Source organism: Leptosomus discolor, chromosome 1 (assembly GCF_034619465.1).
Source record: "Leptosomus discolor isolate bLepDis1 chromosome 1, bLepDis1.hap2, whole genome shotgun sequence".
Taxonomy (NCBI): Eukaryota; Metazoa; Chordata; class Aves; order Leptosomiformes; family Leptosomidae; genus Leptosomus; species Leptosomus discolor.
In genome coordinates, this window is record NC_141391.1 from 202,190,780 (window position 1) to 202,213,558 (window position 22,779).

The 22,779-nt window shown below is 41.0% G+C and overlaps 1 protein-coding gene across 1 annotated transcript in view; it reads right to left on the bottom strand.

The window, feature by feature from the left end:
* CPNE8 (copine 8) overlaps positions 1-20,428 on the bottom strand; it is a 108,284-nt gene extending 87,856 nt beyond the window's left edge. The window contains exons 1-3 of the mRNA XM_086473898.1: positions 20,289-20,428; positions 7,712-7,752; positions 138-184 (exon numbers count right to left, since the gene is read on the bottom strand). Of these exons, the coding sequence (XP_086330024.1) occupies positions 138-184; positions 7,712-7,752; positions 20,289-20,428 (228 nt within the window). The remainder of the gene's footprint in view (positions 1-137; positions 185-7,711; positions 7,753-20,288) is intronic.
* Positions 20,429-22,779: the final 2,351 nt, after the last annotated feature.

Below are 22,779 nucleotides of genomic sequence, written 5' to 3' on the forward strand. Positions count from 1 at the left end.
TTAAGTTTACTGGCACATAGGACTCCTGTTGTTTAGCATGGTGTTCAAGAGGCTCTGACACGCCCTCTTCTGCTAGGGCAAATGACCAGCCTTAAGTACACTCAAAAAGTTTGTACATCTATGAATATGTATCTTACCTCTCTCCATTCTTTGTTTCCAATGGCTTGTGTGTACAAAACACAGACTGTGAAAAGAAAAAAAAGTTTGGTAATTTTCAGAATGCAACTTATTCTTAAATTAAGCAAACCAATTTTGTAGTCTGTTGTGCTGTTGAAATTCATAACTAGGACAATCAAATAGTAATATGTTTTCCCTCAGTTTTCAGTATGCCTAACCAGATCAGTGCCAATATGGTCTAGTTGTTGCAGCAGTGACCTAATAAATAGGGTGGTTCTAAAATGGGAGGCAACACTTATGCTTGACTGCCAGTAAATCACTTGACAATTCTTACCAGTAAAACTGGATAAAAGCAGGTCTTCACTGAATGTGGATGGCTTGGCTATCCTAGTTAATCTAAAGCATAACTACCTTGAACTATGCTTCCTTCAAGGGATGACAGAATTAAGATAAAAACAAATGAGGACCCTACTGAAAAAAGAAACAGGGGAAATAAAAGTGGAAATAGGAAAAAACCAACTTCTCAGGCTTTCTTCCTTCATTCTGCTTCAATTTATTTATATATAAGTATCTTGCATATGCATCCCTTTTTTTAAAAAAAATAAAACCTAAAAAAAACAGAATCAATGAAGTCTGTTGATCTAAGCTATTTTTGAAAGACCAAGCACCATAATCCCACAGGCGTCACTCTCCTTACAGATCTGTTCTTCCAGCACAGAACCCACTACACATTAATCTGCAGCTTCCATCAGAAGGACTGGTGAGAGAGGTACAGTGATAATAATCAGGTCTTGTAAACACTACTATAAGTACAAATCATTTGACTGAGGGACTACTATAAACTTTATTTTCTACAGCTAACAACCATGAAGCAATTTTTACCTGAAACTCCACTACATTCCTTTTCAAAACAATGGAAATACAGATATTTGAACACTTTTTTCCCCAACAAATTCTTCTCTTGTGCTAATCATTATTTATTAGCAGAAGGTTAAAGACAATATTGTTGTGGGTTGCAGCCTTGAACAATAGAGATAGAAGCCTGGTTTTGTTCCCAAGTCAGAATCATCCACAGACCAAAGCAGAAATGAAGTCAAGCTTCAAACTATATTTTCTTCTTACTTGAAAGGTATTTGCTCCACAGGGGAGGGAAAAAGAAAAAAAAAAAAAAAAAAAAAAATCCCATTAGGCAGTAGCAAATAAAGAGGAAGAACAGAAAAAAGCCAAGTTCAGTATTTTAGCTCACACAGAACTTAAGTTATCACAATTCAACTTTTTTTTTTTCTTGTAGAAGAAAAAAAGCTTTTACAAAAAAATTTAAAAATCATTCTCTGGAGATGTCTGTCTTTCTCCACTTACTCAATATGAAACCTTGGGCAATCATGCTCCTAGCTTTGGTTCCTGCTTATAGTAGGACGAATTCAAACGAACAAGCCTATTTTTACAGCACGCTCTAGAGTAGATTGCTGAACTATATTACATGAAGAATTAAGTCAAATGGGAAAATGTGAGAAAACAGAGTGAAATGGAAACTATGAAATCAGCTACAGAAGAGTCTGAAGGTTACTGAACTTCTGACTAACCTTTGCATCTAGTAAGATCTGTGCCAAGGTAACCCTGGGAGAAGAAGGAAATGTTGTCAAAGCGAGTTTCCATAGGCAAAAAAACAAGCAACAAAATATTCTCTGGAAATACCCCTACTGCTGACATAGAATCAGGTAGGTTTTCACAAACATTCCTTTCACTTTCCCCATTAGAAACTCTTTTTTAGACTCACTTTACCCATTCTGCATAATGCATATTTTTCCAATTTTCAGTAGTGGTTTCCAAAAATGCAAATATCTTACATATTTCAAAAGCAGATATAATTGTGGATTTTGTCCATTTTGTCAAGAGCTTACATCTAACTTTTCAATTAGAAATTTCTCATACTTATAAACTTGAGACTAGAACTGAAATTCATTTAGAGGAAAAGCCACTCTGTACAGACAACGTGCACTTTTGCTATTCAGATATTTGTATTGTCCAGATTTTTCTTAAACATAATCATTTTTCCCTATCGATTTGCTGCTTTATTTTTTGTACTACATCCTGCCCTGTGTATGAGAGTTAATACAGTAAATCAAATAACAATTGTGCACTGCAGCTGTGGAACAAGAAGAATATTGAAAAATGAGAGATTTAATATTGAGGAGAAGAAAGCAACAATACAACGGTAAAATACCCACTACCATCAACTTTTCAGAAGAGAAACGTTCTGGCACTATCTTATCTCCCTAGTTTATGAAGCCAAATAAAAGAACAGCTATGAACAAAGACTAAAAAAAAGATTAATGTAGGATAATCTTAGTCTCCTACCATGGTCGATAAGATGGAAGTCACACAACTATTATAAAAGGGTTAAAAAACTATGTAAAGCTGCACGTTAAAACTAATTCAGTCTCTTAGTCTATTCCTACTTTTTGGAAGGCTGCTCGCACCTGTCTGTCTGTTAGAATCCTCGTTTCCGAATTCAGTTTCTTCGTAGTCAGTTTACTATCATTTGGGTTTTTTACCTTTGGAGGACTTATAGCAAGCAATGCTATCATTCTCACCTCTTCATTGCCGAGGCATTAGTAAACTTCTGTTCCCCTCTGCTACCAGTGGCTCCCCAGTGCTTCTAAAGGTATATCCCAGGAGTGGATATACCATCTCTCTTTTTTATTGTATATAAATAAAATTTATATATATATTTACATATAAAATATGTATATTTATTTATAAAAAAGAATCATTTATATAAAAACTTAAATGAGGAGAAAAGAGCTAAGAACTTGTAGTATTACTAGCAATTTTCTGGTATTTATCTAGGCTGCAGATGTGGCAGGTACTTTAAATATAATGAAGACATAGACTAACAACCATCTAATGTAATATTTATTTTATTGTTAAGTACAAGGTGCAAGTTTGACAGCGATACATACATATGCATCTCTAACTGACATTTAAAAAAAAAAAAGTCCTAATGAAAGCTATAGAAAAGACATACATTCCAGACTTTCTAATAAATACTTTGCAAATTTAGAATAATTTAAATCTTCTTCCACCTTTCCTCTAAAACTCACCCCAGAAATTTTCAGGAAACCATCCATGATACTGGTCTCCATTGGTGGTGAGATTCCCTATCCTCAAAGGCTCTTGGAGACAGCTTTATAAAGACCCTGATATCATATTAATTACAATAATCCCTGAAAAACTTCTCCAAAGTCATATCCAACTGAAGAAATGCAGATAAGTATGTTGAAGTTGATCTAAAATACCTGAACTGCTCAAATCAGAGATCTAAGGCTTCATGAAGCCAACTATTTTTTTTTTTTTGAGTAGAAAATAGTTAATAGTGTTGTCATGTGGAAGAGGAAGGAATAAAGTGGGATAAACAGGAAATTCTTAAGTTTCAAAAGATGGTATCACATGCTAAGATGGAGCTGAACAACCAGTTCTTCTGTAATCTGAAAAACTGAGGGAGCACTGAGGAAGTTCAAAGCAGCGCACTGATGAAGAGTAATACACCCTCACAAGGAAGGGGCTGAGAAACCCTTTTGGAAGGCTTTGCCATATGAGTTCTTCCAAAGGAAGACACATCCATACCTATAGTCAGAAATACTAACACTTAGTAATTTTTAACTCTGGACACTGATACCACAATGTCAAATTCAAGGTAAATTTAATGAAATCTTGCTATGAAAAAGAGGGTGGAAGCGGATTTATCACTCACTTGTAGATTCAGTTCCCAAAATATTAGTCTGCACCTTCTTATTTTCCCAAATAGCTTGGGTGTCCCTTACCTTACTCTGGTCCTTTCCCACTCAATGCATATATGCTCATCCTTTAGCCTGGCATCTAGTCAACATCCAAACTGTCCACCTCAGTTTTCCCAAACACAGTAACAACACATCTATCCACTTTAAGGAAGCCACAATAAAGTTGGCCTTTTCCCCATGCTACCTAAATCTGTCCATGAACCTGCACCAGTTCTAGCAGGGGCTCCTCGTTACTCTTCATTGATCAGCTTCGATACATTCTAGACAGAGCTTCCTGAAGGTCCCTTTGTGCTAATTGTCATGAGATTCTTCTCACTGTTACCACCTTCCATGGGGAGATCCTCCAGGGGAAGAGTTTTTGTCTCTCCAGTCTTTCATGTCAGACCCTTTTTATTATCATACTTAGAAGTCACAGGGCTTCACAAGAGGACATTCCATGCTGACCATGGTGCTGCCACCACAGCTGCACAGTGGCTCAGTTTGGCTAGCCAGTGCATGGGAAGAAAAGGATTCTGCTTGTCATTAGACAAAGAAACAGGCCAAATTCATTCATCTCTATCTCCTTTGCAGGTCTTATCCCCGACTCACCAAGGAAGCTCTGCTTTAGCTCATTCTCTCCAAGAAAATAAATTTTAAAAAGGGTTTTCTCAAAAATATTCCTAGAAAAAAAATGGTCTCCAAACTGGAAGAACAAAATGGTCCAAATGCTGCAGTAAATCAATATATATGACTTGCTTTGACTCCACTGAGGAGAAAGCACTGTCAGTAAGAAACTTCAGTATTGTTTAAAATACTTCATGAACAAGGGCTATCCAAGTCTGCCCCATCTATATCCAATATCCCTACGATACTTCTGTAACTTGCCTCTAGGGAGGCAAAGTGCCAGCTTCCTCCTGGCATGAATATTCTAGACTGCAGGGAAGTGGTCGGAATTGGAATAAATATTGAGTAGCAATTACAGTATCAAAAAAAGGCTAACCAAACCTCCTAAGAGAACCAGAGAAATCACAAGTTCCTTTTTAATTTCAGCAGAATGCTGTTTATGTTTACATGGGAATCAACTATATTCATGTGTGTCCCTCTCTGAGAAAAAGCCCAAGAGGAGAAAATTGGATTTTTTTCTATCAGTATGATCCCTAGATAACTGCACTGGAGTTTGAAAAGCACGTTAGAATTGGCCTAGTCAAATCCGCTGAGACCTCAGCATACAGAGTGACTCTACAGGGTTCTATCTTGTATGAGTCCTAATGGCTGCAAATTCAGTGGGTCTAAAAGCGGATTTTGTGAAAGTGGTATGATTGCTAGTTTTGACACCTTTTTTTAGCTAACAGAATAAAGTTACTGTATACAGATCAGCCTAAGAATGGCCTTTGTCCAAGCAAACAGACGCTGAGGAACATTGTCCTGCTGTACTTCCAACTACAGAAAAGAGTAGCACTTTATATACTACACCCTCACCCCTTTAACTTTTACAGTAGGGCCATATCTCTGTGCTCAACTAAAGGATACTAGGAGCAAAGAAACTAAATTGGCTAACAAAAAAACCTGCAGAATACTAAAACTAAATGTACACTGGAGAGCAGCAATCAAAGCTGCTTTGCCAAGCAATTTCTTGAGTGCAAAAACAGTATGAGCACTTCCAGAGCCAATAGTTTCCCCATTCTCTCTTTACCAAGGACAGTATTACTGTACTCCATGTTTTTGTACTGCTAACCTGTGACAGATAGGCCTGATTGGCAGTGCAACTGGGTACTCACAACTTGAGACCAGGTTTCTGAAGCACACCACCAATTTGAGTGCTTTAAATAAGCTATTTACCAGAAACAAGAAAGCAGTACGATTTGAATTGATAGGCAAGGTTCTGACACTCTAAAAAAAAATTTCCATACACTTTGAATCCATAAAAATACCACTAGTTTACTTCTCAGAAATATTTTATAGATATATTTTAAGATTTCTTTAGGTTTTCCTGCCACTCTGTTTCCTTGTGTCCCTTCCCCAGCATGGGTCACCCACCAGCCACAATCGCTTTGGCTGCCCACAAGCCACAGACCCTTCAGAGGTGTACTGCCTTTTGCATGGAGTGTCTCCTTTCAAGAACGCATCTCCAGCGGCATATCTTCAGAAGCATGGCTCCAGCAGTATCTTTGGCAGCTGCGTCTCTACCTCCTAGCTGCTGCCACTTTTTTTTTCTAAAATATGTTTGGGCAGGGGAACTGTGTGCTCCCCTGGCTGGCACAAGTTCTGGCAGGCAATGGTTACTCACGTGGCTTTTAGAGCTGACTGGAACTAGCTGTGACAGCCACAGGGTGGTTCATGGCTTCCTCCCACACAGGTCACATTGCAGTCCCCTGCACTAAACCCCTGCAATTTAAGCCTAATACAGTTCCCTATCTGATAAAAACTTGAAGCACTTGTCCCTAATAATATTTGAGCTTAAAAAACAGACACCTCATTACTTTTGTTGAAAGGTGCCTTGATTCAATAAACAGATCTCTGAATAGAATCTATCAGGGGCAACAGGTCACTGACCACTATTCAAAACTGCTTAACACAGACAACTGAGTTTTTATTAACCAACTAAAAACCAGTTAGTAATATGCAAGACACTCAATTCTGCTTCTCCATGATCCCCCTATACCAGAGGCATGGTATTGCCTATGTCTCCTTTTTTTAAAAAATGTTTCATAGGTTAGGAATGTCAAAGATACTCCTAACTTCATGCAGCTTTTCCCCAGGAAGCAGAAGCTTTTCCCACCAAAAGTCTACTGTGGAATCTCTCTCAAGAAACTCAAGAAACTAAGAACAGACATACTCTCACAAAAATACTCAAATGTTTCATACCGTCACCTGACTCAGTATTCAAGTATATCCCACCCGGACATGGTTACACGTACAGACACTTGATAGAAGTATATGTGTCTCAGGTTATTTCCAATGTCAGTAAGCACAATACACGCTATTCCAAGGAAGAAAAAAACAGGCTAAAAAAAAAGAAAATTAACTTACTAGGGGAGACAACATGACCCAAGACACCATTATCTAAGGACTAGTCAATTAACACTACAGAAGTTTGATTAAATACTATCAGAAAAAAAGTAAATCTTTTGTGGTGTCAGCTCCTTGAAAGAAATTTTATAAAGTGTCTGATACAGGAAGATAGTCACAGATTTTAAATCAAAAGTATCATCATATATAAATTCATAGGCATGAGAGTTTTTTGGGGTCCAGTCATACCTTAATAAAACTTGTGGGTGTCACTATCTTACACATCTGAAATCATTCGTTCACAAATCATGATACTATTTTTGATCAGAAAAGGTCACGTTTCTCAGAGACAAATTAACTTAATTTTTCAGCATTTGACTCTAAGATTAGTGGACACTACGTACTCGCAGCAAGTGCTTCTAGTTTATTTAGAAGTTTGCTCACCAGCTTTGAAAGAGATCCAGATCAACAGATACAAAAAAAAACCCCAACAACCCCACTTCAAAAAAACAACAAACCACTTCTCCGCATTTATTAATTTTAGGAAAATGTAGGTCGACTGGTAAACAAGGGACCATGCAGCTCAGGAAAGCAATATTGAATACAGAGTCTTTAAAATTCCAGTTCATATAACAGAAACTACAAGTGTAACTTATTGAAGTGTAACTTAATTACTTTAAATAATTGTCCCAAGGCCAACATAAACCTAACTGACATTGAAGAAAATCACCCACCTAATTTTTAAACCAGCATTTACACATTCGGAATATATAATGAGAAGGAACAATAAGATGTCACATACTTACTTGGATCAGATTTAGAAAATGTATCTCTGTCCAAAAGATTTCTGTAAAAAAAAAAGAAGAGATAAAAATAATCTTATTTATAAAAGTATTTTATAACTCTTTGATCAAGAGTCAGCTTAGTTTTCTGCCCTCCTAATATGTAAGATTTTCTCAAAGTCAGTCAGCACTAACACTTGAGTCATCTTACATTTCATTTTATTATATGGATTGGATATATATTTTTTATTGGATCTGAGCAAACTGTGGCTCACATACTCCAATAAAATTAAGTGAAAAGCAAGACATGGCATGCATATTATATATATAATGGACATCAGGAACAGAAATACCTTTAAATCACAAGCTAAGTGAATCCAAAAATTTTAGACTTTACTTAAAAGAACGGCTGTGAGATCTCATAGCCATCAGGAAATACCTATAAGAATCTGTCACAGATGAGTAAGGTAATGAGACTAAAGCATACATAGGACATACACCAAAGCTAAAATTTTTTTAAATACCCACAACATACCCAAGAATAACTAGTAAGAACTAATTTCTTTTTTATGCAATGCAGTCCCAATATCACAGCAACACTTTAGCCAACTGAGAACCATACACAGACGAGGAGACTCAAATTAACAATAAGTCTAAAGAATCAGGACTGACCAGAAAACCATTCTCAGAATAGTTACTAACATTTCATCATTCAAAATAAAAAGTAAAAAAAAAAAAAAAATAATCTTGACAAACTAGAAAAATGGTCTAAAAACAGGATGCCATTGAACAGTGACAAGAAAGAGCTATTAAACTTAGGCAGGTAGTTTAAGCTGGGTATTAAACTTAATCCACTGCAAAAATGCAGCACAGCTGCATATAGCTGGATATAAAGCAGTTATGTCAAAACCAGCTCTCGACATCACGGTAGACCACAAACTGAATGCAAGTTAGTCTTGTGCCTTCGGGAAAAAGGCATACTGGAATACATAAACAAAAATGCCACTTTAGAGTAATTGTCTGGTCCTCACAGTACTGGTGAAGTCTACAATACTACTCAATTCGAGCAATAGTGTTTTGGGCACTCCAATTTCTTGCAATCTAATACAGAGATGGAGCCACCAGAGCCCAGTGGAAGCAGAAATAATCAGAAGTCTATAAGATGTATCTATGAAGAAAACACTGCTGCAAATAGAAGCTGATCTCCATGTAGACAGAGCAAGTAGGAACATACTTAACTCTAAATTGAATCTTCTGCCCTGCAGGTGCAGAAGTTGAACTTTATTCCATTGTTTTACCACCATTCATTGTTAAAGGTAGCCAGACACAATTCAAAATCTCCACTGCTGAAGGTCTTTAAGAATGTTAGGCAGCTACGGGTCCTAATAAGTTCTTTGATCCTACCCTGGAGCAAGAGGAAGGATTAAATAACCAGTTTACATCCCTTACAGCTTATTATTTTTAATAATTAGTACATCCTCTTCAAAGGTCACCATTTATTACTCTCATTCAGCTCTAAATAACATTATTTTTGTGTTACTGAACAGTGCTGGAAAGTGTACTATGTTGTTAGAACACGGGTGTGTTGCACTCAGACTTCAACAAGGAAAAGATACCGTATTCCAAATTTAGATGCTGCCCAGTCCACATTTCAGAACAAGCAAAGGATAGCTTTAAAAGAAAGCTGGGCACATCTGGTTTACTTATTTTAGGCAAAGTAGGCACTAGGATTAAAATTAGTATTTGTGAATGAACCTGAAGTCTGTATATGCTACTTCTTCAGGACTTCTCTAATCCATTCAGAAGTGGGATTTTTATATATGCATTTAATGATACTCAGAGAGACTGTATTCCATCTTAACCAAAAATGTTCAAATATAAATTGAAATATTAACAAACCCAGGAATATCGGTGACTCCAAGTCTGTATTTGACAATGACCACTACAAACTGCTTTAACAGACTACAGCAAGTTCTGCAACATCAGAATTGCCAATCCAAAATGAAAATTGCCTCCTATTAGTTTTTAATTATACATACCCAGATATGCCATTAATTCCCGGTAACTAGAACTGGTTATATTATCCCAAAATGACTTGCTTTAAAAACCTAGAATTGAGGTTATATGAAAAAATAGTACATTTAGTTTTGGGATAGGCCTCCCACACTCACCATTAGAATTCCAAGCAATTTTAATTCCTCTGCATAAATACTATACAATGACCTTATAATTTGTATTTTAGTGTTTGTAACTGCAGATTAAGTCACAAACTTGACTCTTATGAGCTAAGGTACTTTGATTTTTCTAAATATTTCCTACTCTTATTTCGTTCCTTCTTAAGTTTTCTTGCTCTATTTTCCCATACACATAAGAACATAAAGAGTGGCCATACTAGGTGCTGTACAGCTCAGTCTATCCCAATACTCTTATTCCAGCAGTTGCAAAAAGTAGCCACCATGGAAACAGCTAAGAACAAGGGAAGAATCTGTAATGCTTCTGAGAATGTTCCTGGTCACCAACCGCTAGTTAACTGCTCAGGGACTTCTTGACTTAAGAACATTTCAACACAGAAAATAAGGACTGCAAGGCTGAGTTACCAAAGCTTGACATTGTAATTCAGGTCAGCAAGTATCATTAATTTGTAATATCCTCAATTTGACCCTTCACACATTTTACCACAAATAAACAAGGTCTTCAGCAAAGTTTGCAGACACGCCTGATCTTCCAAATCATTAATAACCAACCAAAACAGTAACATAAGAACTCAACAAGCTTCAAGAAACACAGCCAGGTTCAGAAGGAACTTCAAGACTACTGCCAATAGAAAAACAAACAAACAAAACCCAGCAAAAGTCTGATCAGTCCACTAACTCACCTAACCGCTCAAGAGGCTGCCCAATTTCATTTGTGCATTTTCATTTCAGGAGGAAAACGATCAAAGTGCTCCTTTAAATGTATGAAAACTGCATGGCACATAAGCATAGGACAATCTACAAACAAAAGAAATGCTAAAACCAAAAGCAGAAAGAAGACTGGATGTATTTCTGGAACTTTATGTAGTCTTTATCCCCTTAATAGTCAATGGCACTTTCTGCACAGGCTGAGTGATACAAGGTGTATTTCTTTCCCTTTTTCCCGAGAAAGGCATTCTCTTTCATAGTACACTATTTGTCTCAGGAAACAGTCCTAGGAAAGCTCACAAACTCAGAAACCAGAAATATCTGAAATTTCTCTTTCTTCCTCCTAATCAAAGTATCAAGAGGAAAAGGCTTCTGTTTTGACTGAACAGGATGAGCATATTTTTTCTATGCCCACTAAGTCTTTCAGATAAACAATGCAAAAAGAGAAGAGAATTAATTGCTATCAATTACGAGGAAGGAAAAAAAAGGAGACAGGCTTGTACCTGGAGAAACACATCAAATATGTACAGCAAAGAAGCCTAGGAACATCCGTGCAGAAAGCATTATTCTACCATCACAGATCCTGAAGGAATTTGTTCTGCACCTGCCCATTCTGGAGTGGACCTTCCAACATGGTTGCAATAGCATAGGTGACTAAGGGAAAAAACCTAATAGGAGCCATGGCAATAACGCCTACTTAGTCTAAACTGGAAACCACAAAACAGATTAGAAATGCTGGGATAAAGATCTGTTTTCCTGTATAATGAGAGAAATTTCCCCAGGAAAAAAAAAGTAATCAGTAAATAAAAGTTAAAACATATTTAGCAATGCCTTGCAGAATCACTTTGTTCAGTTTCATGAACTCCATGTAGATTTGTCAAAATAACTGGTTTGCCCAGTGCTTTGCTTCAAAAATTGTTTTAGAACAGAACAGAACAGTTGGAAGGGACCTACAATAATAATCTCGTCCAACTGCCTGACCACTTCAGGGCTGATCAAAAGCTAAAGCGTGTTGTTAAGGGCATTGTTCGAACGCCTCTTAAACACTGACAGGCTTGGGGCATCGACCACCTCTTTAGGAAGCCTGTTCCAGTGTTTCACCACCCTCTCAGTAAAGAAACGCCTCCTAATGTCTAGTCTTTTGTACTATGTTCAATGTAAAAAATATCTCATATATATAAACCAGATCCTTCAGGATTCACTGATCCAGTTAGCAGTGGTAGCTACACAGAAATCACTACAGTATGTTGCCTCTACGATCTCACCTACTCTACACATTATATCTATGTTGACAAAGACTGACCTACTTAAAAAGTAACATTTACTCACCTTGTTCACATACACTTTGTTTCAAATTTGACTCATTTTAATGATCAATATCTGAACTTCCTGCTCTGGAATTTTTTCGTTTTAAATTTAACCCTTCGTTAAACCCAACAGCTACGCAAAAGCAAATCCAACTCGCCCTTCAGAAATAACAGAATTCTGGCACTGAAGAACAGGCCACAGTAACTACAGAACTGAACAGTTTAAAATCTATTTCTCTAGTTTCAAAAAAACCAAACCAAAACAAAAAACCCAACTGTGTTCATATGACTGGAAAAATACTTATTTATACATTGCTTTCAACAGCTCTGAAATTGTTAACGATAAAAATGTGTTTTACTTCAGATGAATTTGTCAGAATCTCTCCAGGTGTTAAGATTTTATGTTTGTCTTCATCTTTAGATTACATTTAAGTGCATGTAAAGATTCCTTGGTTGTGAAATAAAGCATTCAGCAGTTTGCAAACACAAAAGTTAGTTACCCACGTAAAATTATTTTTAATTTTTAGAAAACATACATTTTCAATATATTATAGTCTCATATATAAGAGCATACACTACTTTTCTTACAGTACACTTGCATCACTCCATGGGAAGAGGAACTGTCCCTAGTTCATTAAACAGTTCAAACAAATGCATTTCTGTTTCCCTCACTTAATGCTGGGCCCATATGCCTTCTTCAGTGAAGATCCTGAAAAAAAAGAGAAGCATCTCCTCACTTTTTACTGTGCAGAATAGTATCCATTCCACTACAAATCATAACATAAGTGTACATCCTAGTCATCACTGTCCGTCAGCCTTAACTGATATTAACGGACTTGCAACGGTCAGTCCTCCATAAGACAACGTCTGATCCAAAGAGCCTACCTGAGTAAGAGTCTACTTGACTTCTTGCAGAGTAATTCCACAAATAACTTTTCAGTTGTAGCACTAGCTTGAGTAGTCACCCTTCCTAGCTATTTACTTCTGCATTCTGTCAGAACACAATAAAAAGAAAGCTATTAGCCTCCAGATCTCTAGATTCAAAATACCCTGGACCTAAAAGCAGATTAGACAATTTCTCAGGATTTTCTCTTCCTGTTAAAAATCACCAGTTCTCTTAGGAAAGGCTCACAGGTGAGAAAATGGTGGCTCTCCTGACTAAGAGGCAACTAGGATGACCTCTTTCTTTCTGTTCAGATGGTTTCCACAATTTGGGGCACTAGAAGGACTGGAAAGAAAGCAAACACATCTCTGTTATGCAAGCTTAAGAAAACATCCACAATACCTCTTCATAACCTTTGGAGAATTAATTGACTCTTTCTGTTCACAAGAAGACAAAGAAATAATTTTCAGCCTCCCAGTAACTTTCATTGTCAATTTAAACATACATCGGTTCAGAAGCCAGTCTCTTAAGGGAAAACAGAAAGGGACAAGCAATGAGAAGGGGGAGACCAGCACTGCTTCTGTGAGTTTTATGACAACTCACTGAAAGTCTTCTCTGGCTAGGTGTATGCAAACCATTTCAGGATGAAAGCTCTATTAAAACTGCTGACTACTCCTGGGAGTTAAAAAAACCCAATGGAATTGACAAATTTATTTACTTAAACATAGCAATAGTTTTGCAGGAATTCTGTGGAAACAGACAGGAAGTACTGGATTATGAAAAGATACTCTTGCAGATGAAGCAGACCTGAACACAATCTTAGACTGTTCCAGTTTAAATTAAAAAAAGTCCATTTAGGAATATCACAAACTGGTTGAACTCTGCTTCAATACCAACCCAATTCCTATTTGAAACCAACAGAATGAACCATCTACATTTATGTTTCTAAGGCTGGGTAGGTAAACAGTCTCTGGCTGTGAGTACCAGTGATAGATCCTGGGGGATGGCACTAAGGACTGCTGGTGGTCAAAAGACCTGTTCAATTTGCTGTCACCTCCGGTTCTTTCCAGCTACTTTCACCCAGCCCATCCAAATCCACAGATATGCTGTCCTATTTTAGATCTGATTTCTTTAGGAATGTACAGTTAATACAGTGTTTCATTGATGTATAACAATATATATTACACACAGATTGGTTTTGCACAGTTTTTCTGAAACAACTCTTTAAAAGGTATAAAGAATTCATTTAGAAAGCAACCATATACCACCAATGCAATACTCTTCATCCTTTCTCAGCCATTGCAGGGGTGTCAGCAGGTGAGGCACTGCTTCGATAGGCAGAGAAAGACAGAAAATGAGGAAAGTACTACTACTACAGAAAGCCTTCATAATAATATATTTAAAGTTGTTACACACTTCCTAGTACCTAGCCCTTTTCCTGCTGTCAGGCTTTCCTTTATACCACCCTTCTGAGGGCTAAGATTGTTGGCTTCAGCTCTAGGAGTATGTTACCGTGAGCCACCCGTCAGCATCGCATGTCCTGTACGGGGAGAAGTATGACGTTTACAACGGTGGCACGGGTGGAGCAGGTGGTCGCAGAAGGAGTACGATGTTGATGGCTTCATCCTCCCCACTCTGAGGACACTCACCTGGGGCTATTTTTCCAACACGCTCTTAGATCTTGCTCTTGCTTCATTGGCCTGCAACTCCATTTCACACCCACATTTACCAAGTATAGCGTGTATTACATCTGCTTAAGACTTGCTCTTTCAACTCTTTTGGGTTTGCCCAGCTCCCAGCCTGCACTTCTTTACCAAGCACTGGCAGGTGACCTCTTCACAGCACTGGGGTCCCCAGTGGCATCCCAAGGCCCCTCTTCTCAGCCCCTATTCCTCCACCCTGCATCCTGTGTCCCCACTTGCAAGGCCTCTGCTATCACACCGCACCAATGCTCCTCTGCACCTCACCGTTCTGTGAGGGTCACAAACACGGCATTATACACAGCATAACTACTTGCTACTATTCTCTGTAGAAACAAACAGGGTTATACCACACAATTACACAAAGCCAAAGTGAAACTAACTAAGCAGTAGCCACCTGGTCATTAGAAAAAACGCTGGGTTTGGCTTTGCAGCTAAGCAAACCTAAACAAAGCTCCATGTAGGCAAAGACAAGTTTAGACAAAACCTGGCAGGTCCTGAGACTTGCACAGTTAACGCGAAACCCTGAGGCCTGTTTCTAGCAATCACAAGACTGAATTTACAGGGCAACAGGTCTGCCTTAAATTCTAGGATTCACATTGCTGCATGCTTGAAGTTCAAACAATATAGATGCATAGGTGAAAATCAAACAGTGTAGGCTATCAGGAATGCACCTCCATGACTATTTTGATGGACACCATCACCCATTTATATTTTTCTCCCAATACACTTGTTTTCCTCAGATGAAGCCAGCTGGTTGTCTAGACAGTTTCGTTTCAAAGAAAAAACATGTAAATCAACTTCCTGTTGTTGGTCACACGTAACCACTCCACAGACTTTCAATCCAACCTGGACACACATACACAAAGAAAGCACGAAAGTGAAAGCCAGGATGAATTTATGTTCCGTATTTTGTACTATACAGAGTTAAAAGCTCAAATAATTTGTTATGGATATCTCTTTTATCATTGCATCTTTCTGCGACATGGATTTCTAACAAACGATTTGTATTTCCAAAAAAAACAGGAGGTAAATACACAGGCAGGAGAGAAGTGATCTTGCCAGAAATCAGTGCCCAGGACTATCAAAGATAAAATTAAACATACTTTTGGGTACCACAATCACTAGAAAGTGGCTGGTTAAGACTTTCAGACTGCCAAACAAAAGGAAAGACAAAAGTTCTGAGGAGGTATGTTTTGTTCCTCTGTGCAAGAAACTTGGAATTAAATTATCTTCGTTACTGAGAACAAGAGTTGCTTAATTCCCTTCAGCCCATTCATTAATATTAGATTTCTGTACAAATTGTGAAGCAGCATAGAACTGATCCAAACCAGGCATGGGCAACCAATTGTATTTCTGTTGAATTAACCATGATAAGAAGTTTATGCTGCCTTTACACACATTATGCCCGGTGTGGGAATACAGCCAGCGTAGACCCTATCCAGCATAAACCCAGAATGACAAGGACAGACTGCCAGATCGAGCATAAAGTCCAGCAGAGCAATACTATCATAAGCTTTCTGAATCAGCAAAGTGACCCTGTACTGTGTCAATATTTTACAACACTTTCACCATCTTTCAGATAACCGTATCATCTTTGACACTACTAGAAGTCAAAGTGATCAAACTACAGCTCCACTTTCCTATAGATATTAAAAAAAAACTCTCAAGAAGACAATTCTGATTGATAACTCCTCATTCAGTAAGTAAATAAATATTAACATGAGGCATAATGAAACTCTTGGCCTTTCTTGTAAGATAAGGTTTCATAAAGGCTGCGGCTCAATCAGCAGACTACAGGAAAAACTAGGTCAGTCCATACAGTAACCATGAGGAGCATTATACACATCACAACAAAACGTGAAAAACTTGAGAGCCTGTTGAACTTCTATGTTCATACACAGCACAAACTTCAAGATACGTGATAACCATCTTGTGTTCTCAGCATCAAATACACTAGTTCAGTCAACAACATAGTAACTGCACTGAATCACAGAATCACAGAATCCCAGGTTGGAAGGGACCTCAAGGATCATCTAGTCCAACCTTTCAAGGTAAAAATACAGTTCAAATCATATGGCCCAGCACCTTGTCAAGCTGAGTCTTAAAACTGTCCAATGTAGGGGAATCCACCACTTCCCTTGGGAGACTATTCCAATGTCTAATTGTCTTCATGGTGGAAAAGTTTCTTCTGGAGTCCAATCAGAATCTCCCCAGGAGTAACTTGTATCCATCACCCTTCGTCTTTTCCATGTCACTCCTTGTAATAACGGAGTCTCCACCTTCTTGGTAGCCACCCTTTATGTACTGGTACATGGTAATAAGGTCTCCCTTCTCAAGGCTGAACAAACCCAGTTTTCTCAGCTTTTCTTCATATGGCAGGTCTTCCAGTCCTCTGATCATCTTTGTGGCCCTTTTCTGGACCCCTTCCAGCTTGTCCACATCTTTTATGTATAGCAGGGACCAAAACTGAACATAGTACTCAAGGTGTGGTCCGACCACTGATAGTAGGGAAGATGGGAACAGAATACGAAGTTTTTCCAAGATTTAACTATATTGGAATCAGTGAAGAACATTACCAGCGAGGGAGATATGAGATGACAGACACATGGCCTGGAGCTTACCTCAAGCTCACATGAGACCACAAGTTTACACACACAGCTGGTAAGCGAAGATTCAAGTCTAGGCACAGGCCTATAACCAGTATGCAGTGCAAATGCCCCTTTAGAGAAAGGGGAACCTTTGGGCTGGAAAACAGTAGTGCAGTAAAAGATAAGAGCAGCCTATATTCTCTCTTCCACACCAACCAGAGGGACAAGGTCCTGATCCTTCACCACATGACAATCATGGAAAATTATGCCAGGTCGCAACAAACAAAGATCGCATAGCAGGTGATAGTCACATTTTCACCAGACCATGGATGCCCTCCAGGGCATGTGATGAAGGAGGCTACAGGGCAGAGAGGGAGATGGCTACTAGAACAATTGATCCAGACCATCGTGGACTATTACCAACACCAGAGGATCCTCTGGGATGACACATTTAAGTCATTAGATCCGGCTCTTGAGCCAAATAATACAGACTCCTGATAAAAAACCTCAGAGGTTTGGAAATATACATCTTACAAGAGTCAGAAAAGAACTGTGAACTTTTTGTTTGATAGGCACTGAGTAGTAATAACTACAAAGAATCAAATTAATTTCTTGCTTTTCTAGCATTTGTAAAACTACAGCAAATGCTGACATTCAAAAAGCCACGGGAATCATATGAAAAGGTTTTAGCCATAAAGAAACCCCAGAAAGAGCATCACCTGATATCCAAAACATTTCGAGATAATTTTCATAGACAATTTCTCATCCTATCAGATGCACTTCTCCTAAAGGCTACCTGATGTGCCCCTGAAGCTAAAACAGGCTGGCTTGCAGAATAAGAAGTAGTGCAATGCCATCTGCATAGTGCTGGAACCTGGCTAATTTGGTAACACTGACAGTATGGGCACGCAGGGCAAATTAACCTGGGAGGAGCTGACAGACAAACCATACAGAATTAAAAGCTGAGTGAATAGAAGGTGTATCCTTACTGAATAAGAAGAAAGGAAAAAAAATAAGAAACTGAAGAATATTGTCTAGAGCCACAAATTTATTCTGTGATGCAAACAGCTTCCATTGCTTCACTGATGACCAAATTACAGCACCTGTACAAACTGGAACAAGCTCCTGTATTTCCTATAATGAAAACAAGCAAAAAAAAAAAGAAAAGAAAACCAGGAAGAAAGAGTAGTTATCAGCTGACAATTGCTGATGTAAACTAGTGACCAAATCGGTTCTACAACTCTTCAGGTATCAAGGGAAAACTAATGTCATGACCCAAACTATTTTAAAAGCATTTCTCTCCAGGTGTTAAGGAATACAAAACTGCTGATTATTGAAGAACTTTCAGCATTCTCTGAACTTTGTAGTTTGCTTTTGCTGTATTTCACAATTTCATGTAATGCTATTTTTTGAGAGCTTTAGCCAATGAATGTGTTTACAGATGACACATAAACATGTGTTAATCATTAACCTCTGCCCCCAATGTCATTCATTTTATACTCAATTTTGAAACATCATTTTGTAACCAAAAGCCATCATTCCAGCATGTACAGAAGAAAGGAATCACCATGGAAATTCCCATTCCTCTGCACTTGACATCAAGACATATCAGGATGGGAGACCATTTTTTTTTTAACCAAGAAAAAAAAGCAGTTTTAACAAAACAAACTTTTGAAGATATATACAGAGAAATTAAAACTGCAAACTATATAGTGAAATTAGTTACAAGTAAGGTAACTGGTCAGAATTGATTGACTCTGTCATATACCTACATTTCTTCGTAACTATCTGATGGATTCTCAAACCACTATAGAACTAAGGCTTGAGGAAACTGTTGCAGGTATACGCAAACAACACCTCGAATGCAAGAAACTCCCATTAGAAATGAACTGCATCAAACCCAGTGTGGTGACTGGTCATTTGAAGAACCTAAAAGTAATACTAAAGGTCCTGAGTTGCTTTCACACATAGCAGCACGCCCTCCACGGGACCAAGGGTTTCTGTGGTTGCTGTCAGTGAACTTTGCAGAGACAGGCAGTAAGTACACACAAGTATTCATACGTCAGCCTAGTGACTGTTTCAGTATTCAAAATGCAATCTCACTCTATTTCTCATCATCTCAGCCTTCTTTTGAAACGCACCCTTGATAAAATCGTACTTTATTTACTAAGGAAAGAGAGGGAGTGGTCTGACAATTCAAGCTCAGAGCAGTGCCGTTCTGTCCTCGGAGAAGTGGTGTTAACAGCAGCAACTCCCAGGCAGCTACACCAGAAAATGGAGCAACGGAGTGCAGCACAAACTTTGTCTCATTTCCCATCAGGAAACAACACTAACAGTTCAAATTATCCGCTTAAAAGCTGCCAATTCTGCTGGTGAAAGAAACCGCTGCTCTGCAACTACTAGGGAATACTCAAGGAAGCCGCAAAACGTGAAGGAAGATATGAATATAAAAGCCCACAAACAAAAATACTTTCAGACCTCTACTGGGAAATTCTCCGTGCTTCAAGGGAGAAAGCAGGATCTCTGAAATACCGAAAAAGAAACCATGGCCAAACAAATGTCGAGGGACAAAACTGCATACACGAGGTTTTGCGTTACGGGTTGACATTTTTTTTAAATTTATCGGCAGCAGCGCTACGATAAAACGTGACGAGCTAACACGGCCGTTTCGTAACGGTTCTGCAAGAGAGCCTTAGACAGTCTACGAAGGGATCACTCCGGACGGGAGCCCTGGCCGCCCCCACCCGCGGCACTTGGGACAGCTCCAGAAGTTAAACGCCTGCTGGAGAAAACGCTCTGCGCGCACGGCGGCGGGACTCCCGCTCCCCCCGCGCCGGGGGAAGGATTGGGGGGGGCGGCACCAGCCGCCCGGTTGGGCAAAGCCGGCAGCCGCCCGCAGCCGCTCCCAGAGCCGGCGCTTCTCCGCCGGCAGCGGCCCCGCCGCGGGCACGCCTAGCGCTCGGCAAGCGGGCGGCGGCGGGCTGCCGCCCCCGGCGCTGCCCGGGGCTGAGGAGCCACAACTTCCCGGCGCGCCCTGCCAGGACGGGAGGGAAAGCGCCTCGCACGGCGCCGGCCATGTGGAGGGAGCCCCGCGCCCGGCCGCTGCCCCTTCCCCTCCGCTGCCGAGCTCGGGGCGAGGCACGCCCCGGCCCGCTCGCCTCTCTGCCCCCTCTGACGCCCCGCGGCGAGCGGGCAGGGCGCCCCCGAGCCGCCGCCGTACCTGCAGGACACGGAGAGCTCCACCTTGGTGGCCGGGATGCTGGAGCTGAGCACGGTAAAATCCCCCACGCACGCCATCTTCGGGAACCCACCGCTTCTGCCGGGCTTCGGCTGCCCCGCCGGCTTCTCCAGCCCGAACATGGGGCAGCGCCGGGCGGGAGCGAGGCCGGCGGAGAGGGAGGGGAAGAGGCGGCGCCAAGCGGCCCCTCCACAGCGCGACGCCGCCGCCCGTGGCGCGGAGCACCGGCCCGCGGGCTGCCGGCTGAGGCGGGAGCGGGGCGGTGACGTCACACCCGAGCGGGAGCCGCGCGGGAGCGCCCCAGCCCGGGGCGCGCGGGGTGCCCGACGGCCGGTGCGAGGGGCGCCGCCCCGCCCCGCTCGCGCCCCGGAGCCCCCGCAGGAGGAAACGGCCCCGCGGCCGGCGCGACCCCAGCGGGCTGTGGGGCGGGGAAGGGCCCCGGTGGAAGCGAGCCCGGGGGGCGGTCCCCTCGGCTCCTGCACGGAGACTCCCGTCCCGTCCGGTGCCGTCCCGCGGGCCAGCCGGGGAATCCCCTCCCTCCCCGTTAGCGAGTGAGCGGGCCCCGAGCAACCGAGCGACTCCCGGCTTGGGGAGAGCGCGGGCGGGCCGCGCCCCGGCCGGTGACGTCCCAAACTTCAACGTCCCGCCGTGAGGCAGAGCTACGCTCCCGGGGCGCGGAGGAAATCGCCCCCCGGCAGCAAACGCCCCCAGGGCTGTTTCGGGGAGCGGCGGCCCGGCCGCGGAGGGACGGGGCGCGGCGGCTCCGCTGCCAGGCGGGCGCAGCCGGGCGCCGCCAGGGGGCGCGGCAGAGGGGCGGCGCGCGGCGGGGCGCAGGGCGCGCGCTGGCCGGCCGGTGGCGCGGCGTCCCCCGGCGCTGGGCTCGTCAATTGCCCTTGTGCGAGGCGCGGTAGTTGAGCAGAAAAGTCGTGGGTTTACCTTGGTTATTCTGTGCGAAAAACGAGAGTTTCACCCTCTCATGTACTTGCGCAGGACCTTCGGGTTTTTTTAAGGCCGGTGATTCGGTCACACTGAATCTGTTCATAATAATCCACAATAGTCATAGCAGTTCCGTCATCTTGTATCTCATGTATCTGTTATCATGGCGTCTCAGGAGCCCCCCGCATTCATTTCTCATCGTAGCCGTTTGATGAGAGCTGGAAGCACTGCCACCCCTGTGTCACAGATGGGAAGGGAAGGCACAGGCAAATCAGATGCCATGTCTGTAGTCGCACAATGTGTAGGACAGGTCAAAGATCGCAGGGTATCACTCCAAATCTTCTACAGACATCCTCTGCTCCTCTGTCTGCTTATGATGCACAGAAACGAAGGAGTTTTATGTGTTCATTTATGAAAGGCAAATGTAACTCTAAATCCAGAAGCCTTGTCAGAATACATTCATTTTTTAACTTAATTTCTAAATTCGTGTTGATATAATTCAAGTTCCGTGTGTAATCTCAGCTAGTACATCAAAATAATAATGGATGGAGGACTCAGGTATGGACACCTGGTTAGGTTCCAGCCCAGAGGTTAAGCAGTGGGAAGGCAGAAGGCAGTAACATGCTCTTGCTTACTGGACCTGTACTCCCTGTGCACAGCACACGTCTGAAACATAACCTCGGTGGCAGAACCCCAAGGAAGGTGTCACTGATATTTTTATTCAAAAACTTCTAACTTCACACCCTACTTCTAATCTTCTGCCTCTGTTTTCAGGAAGGTGTCACTTGAGGTCTCTTCCTTTTCCTTCTCTTGTCTGGTTGGTGAACGCAAAGCAATTTCTCATCAGGTATCACCAAGTATTTCCTTTTAAACTGGCCTGTTGGAATTTTTCAGTACAGCCAAGAAACCACGTACCTTCACAAGTGTTCTAGGTGTGTCTGCAGGCAGCCAAACCAGTAAACCTGCAGCTGAAATTGCTAAAATAAACCAAAGGCAAATTTAGTTCACGATTATCTCTTTCTATACAGTAGTGTGAAGGGATGGGTGAATGACCACTCGTGTCTTGAGAGGCTAATGCCGAGTACAAACAGGGGACTAGATGACTAAAAACTAAAGAACAGTTTTAAAGAAAATATTAAAACTCTTTTTCAGCACCATAATATTGGGCCTCCCTCTTTTATAATCTACGGTCGAAATCTAAACATAATCAGTGGATCCCACAGGGGATGATATGAATAACTTAAAAGGCATGAATAGTTATTATAATAACTATAATATATTACTATATATTATGTAACTATCATAATGACTATAGGCATGGGTAACCTAAAAGTGAATCATGTAAATGTGATATGATCTTATATTCTTCCCTACTAATCCAATTTAGATCACTGCTTTGGGTTAGGTGAGGGTTTGATTTGATCATGTCTGATCTTAATGGTTTTTTTCTACTTAGAAAAATGCAAGTGGTTGGGTATTGGTGATTCCATAAGTAGAGAATCCTATGAAAATAGTGGAGGATTTAAGGAAATTCAAG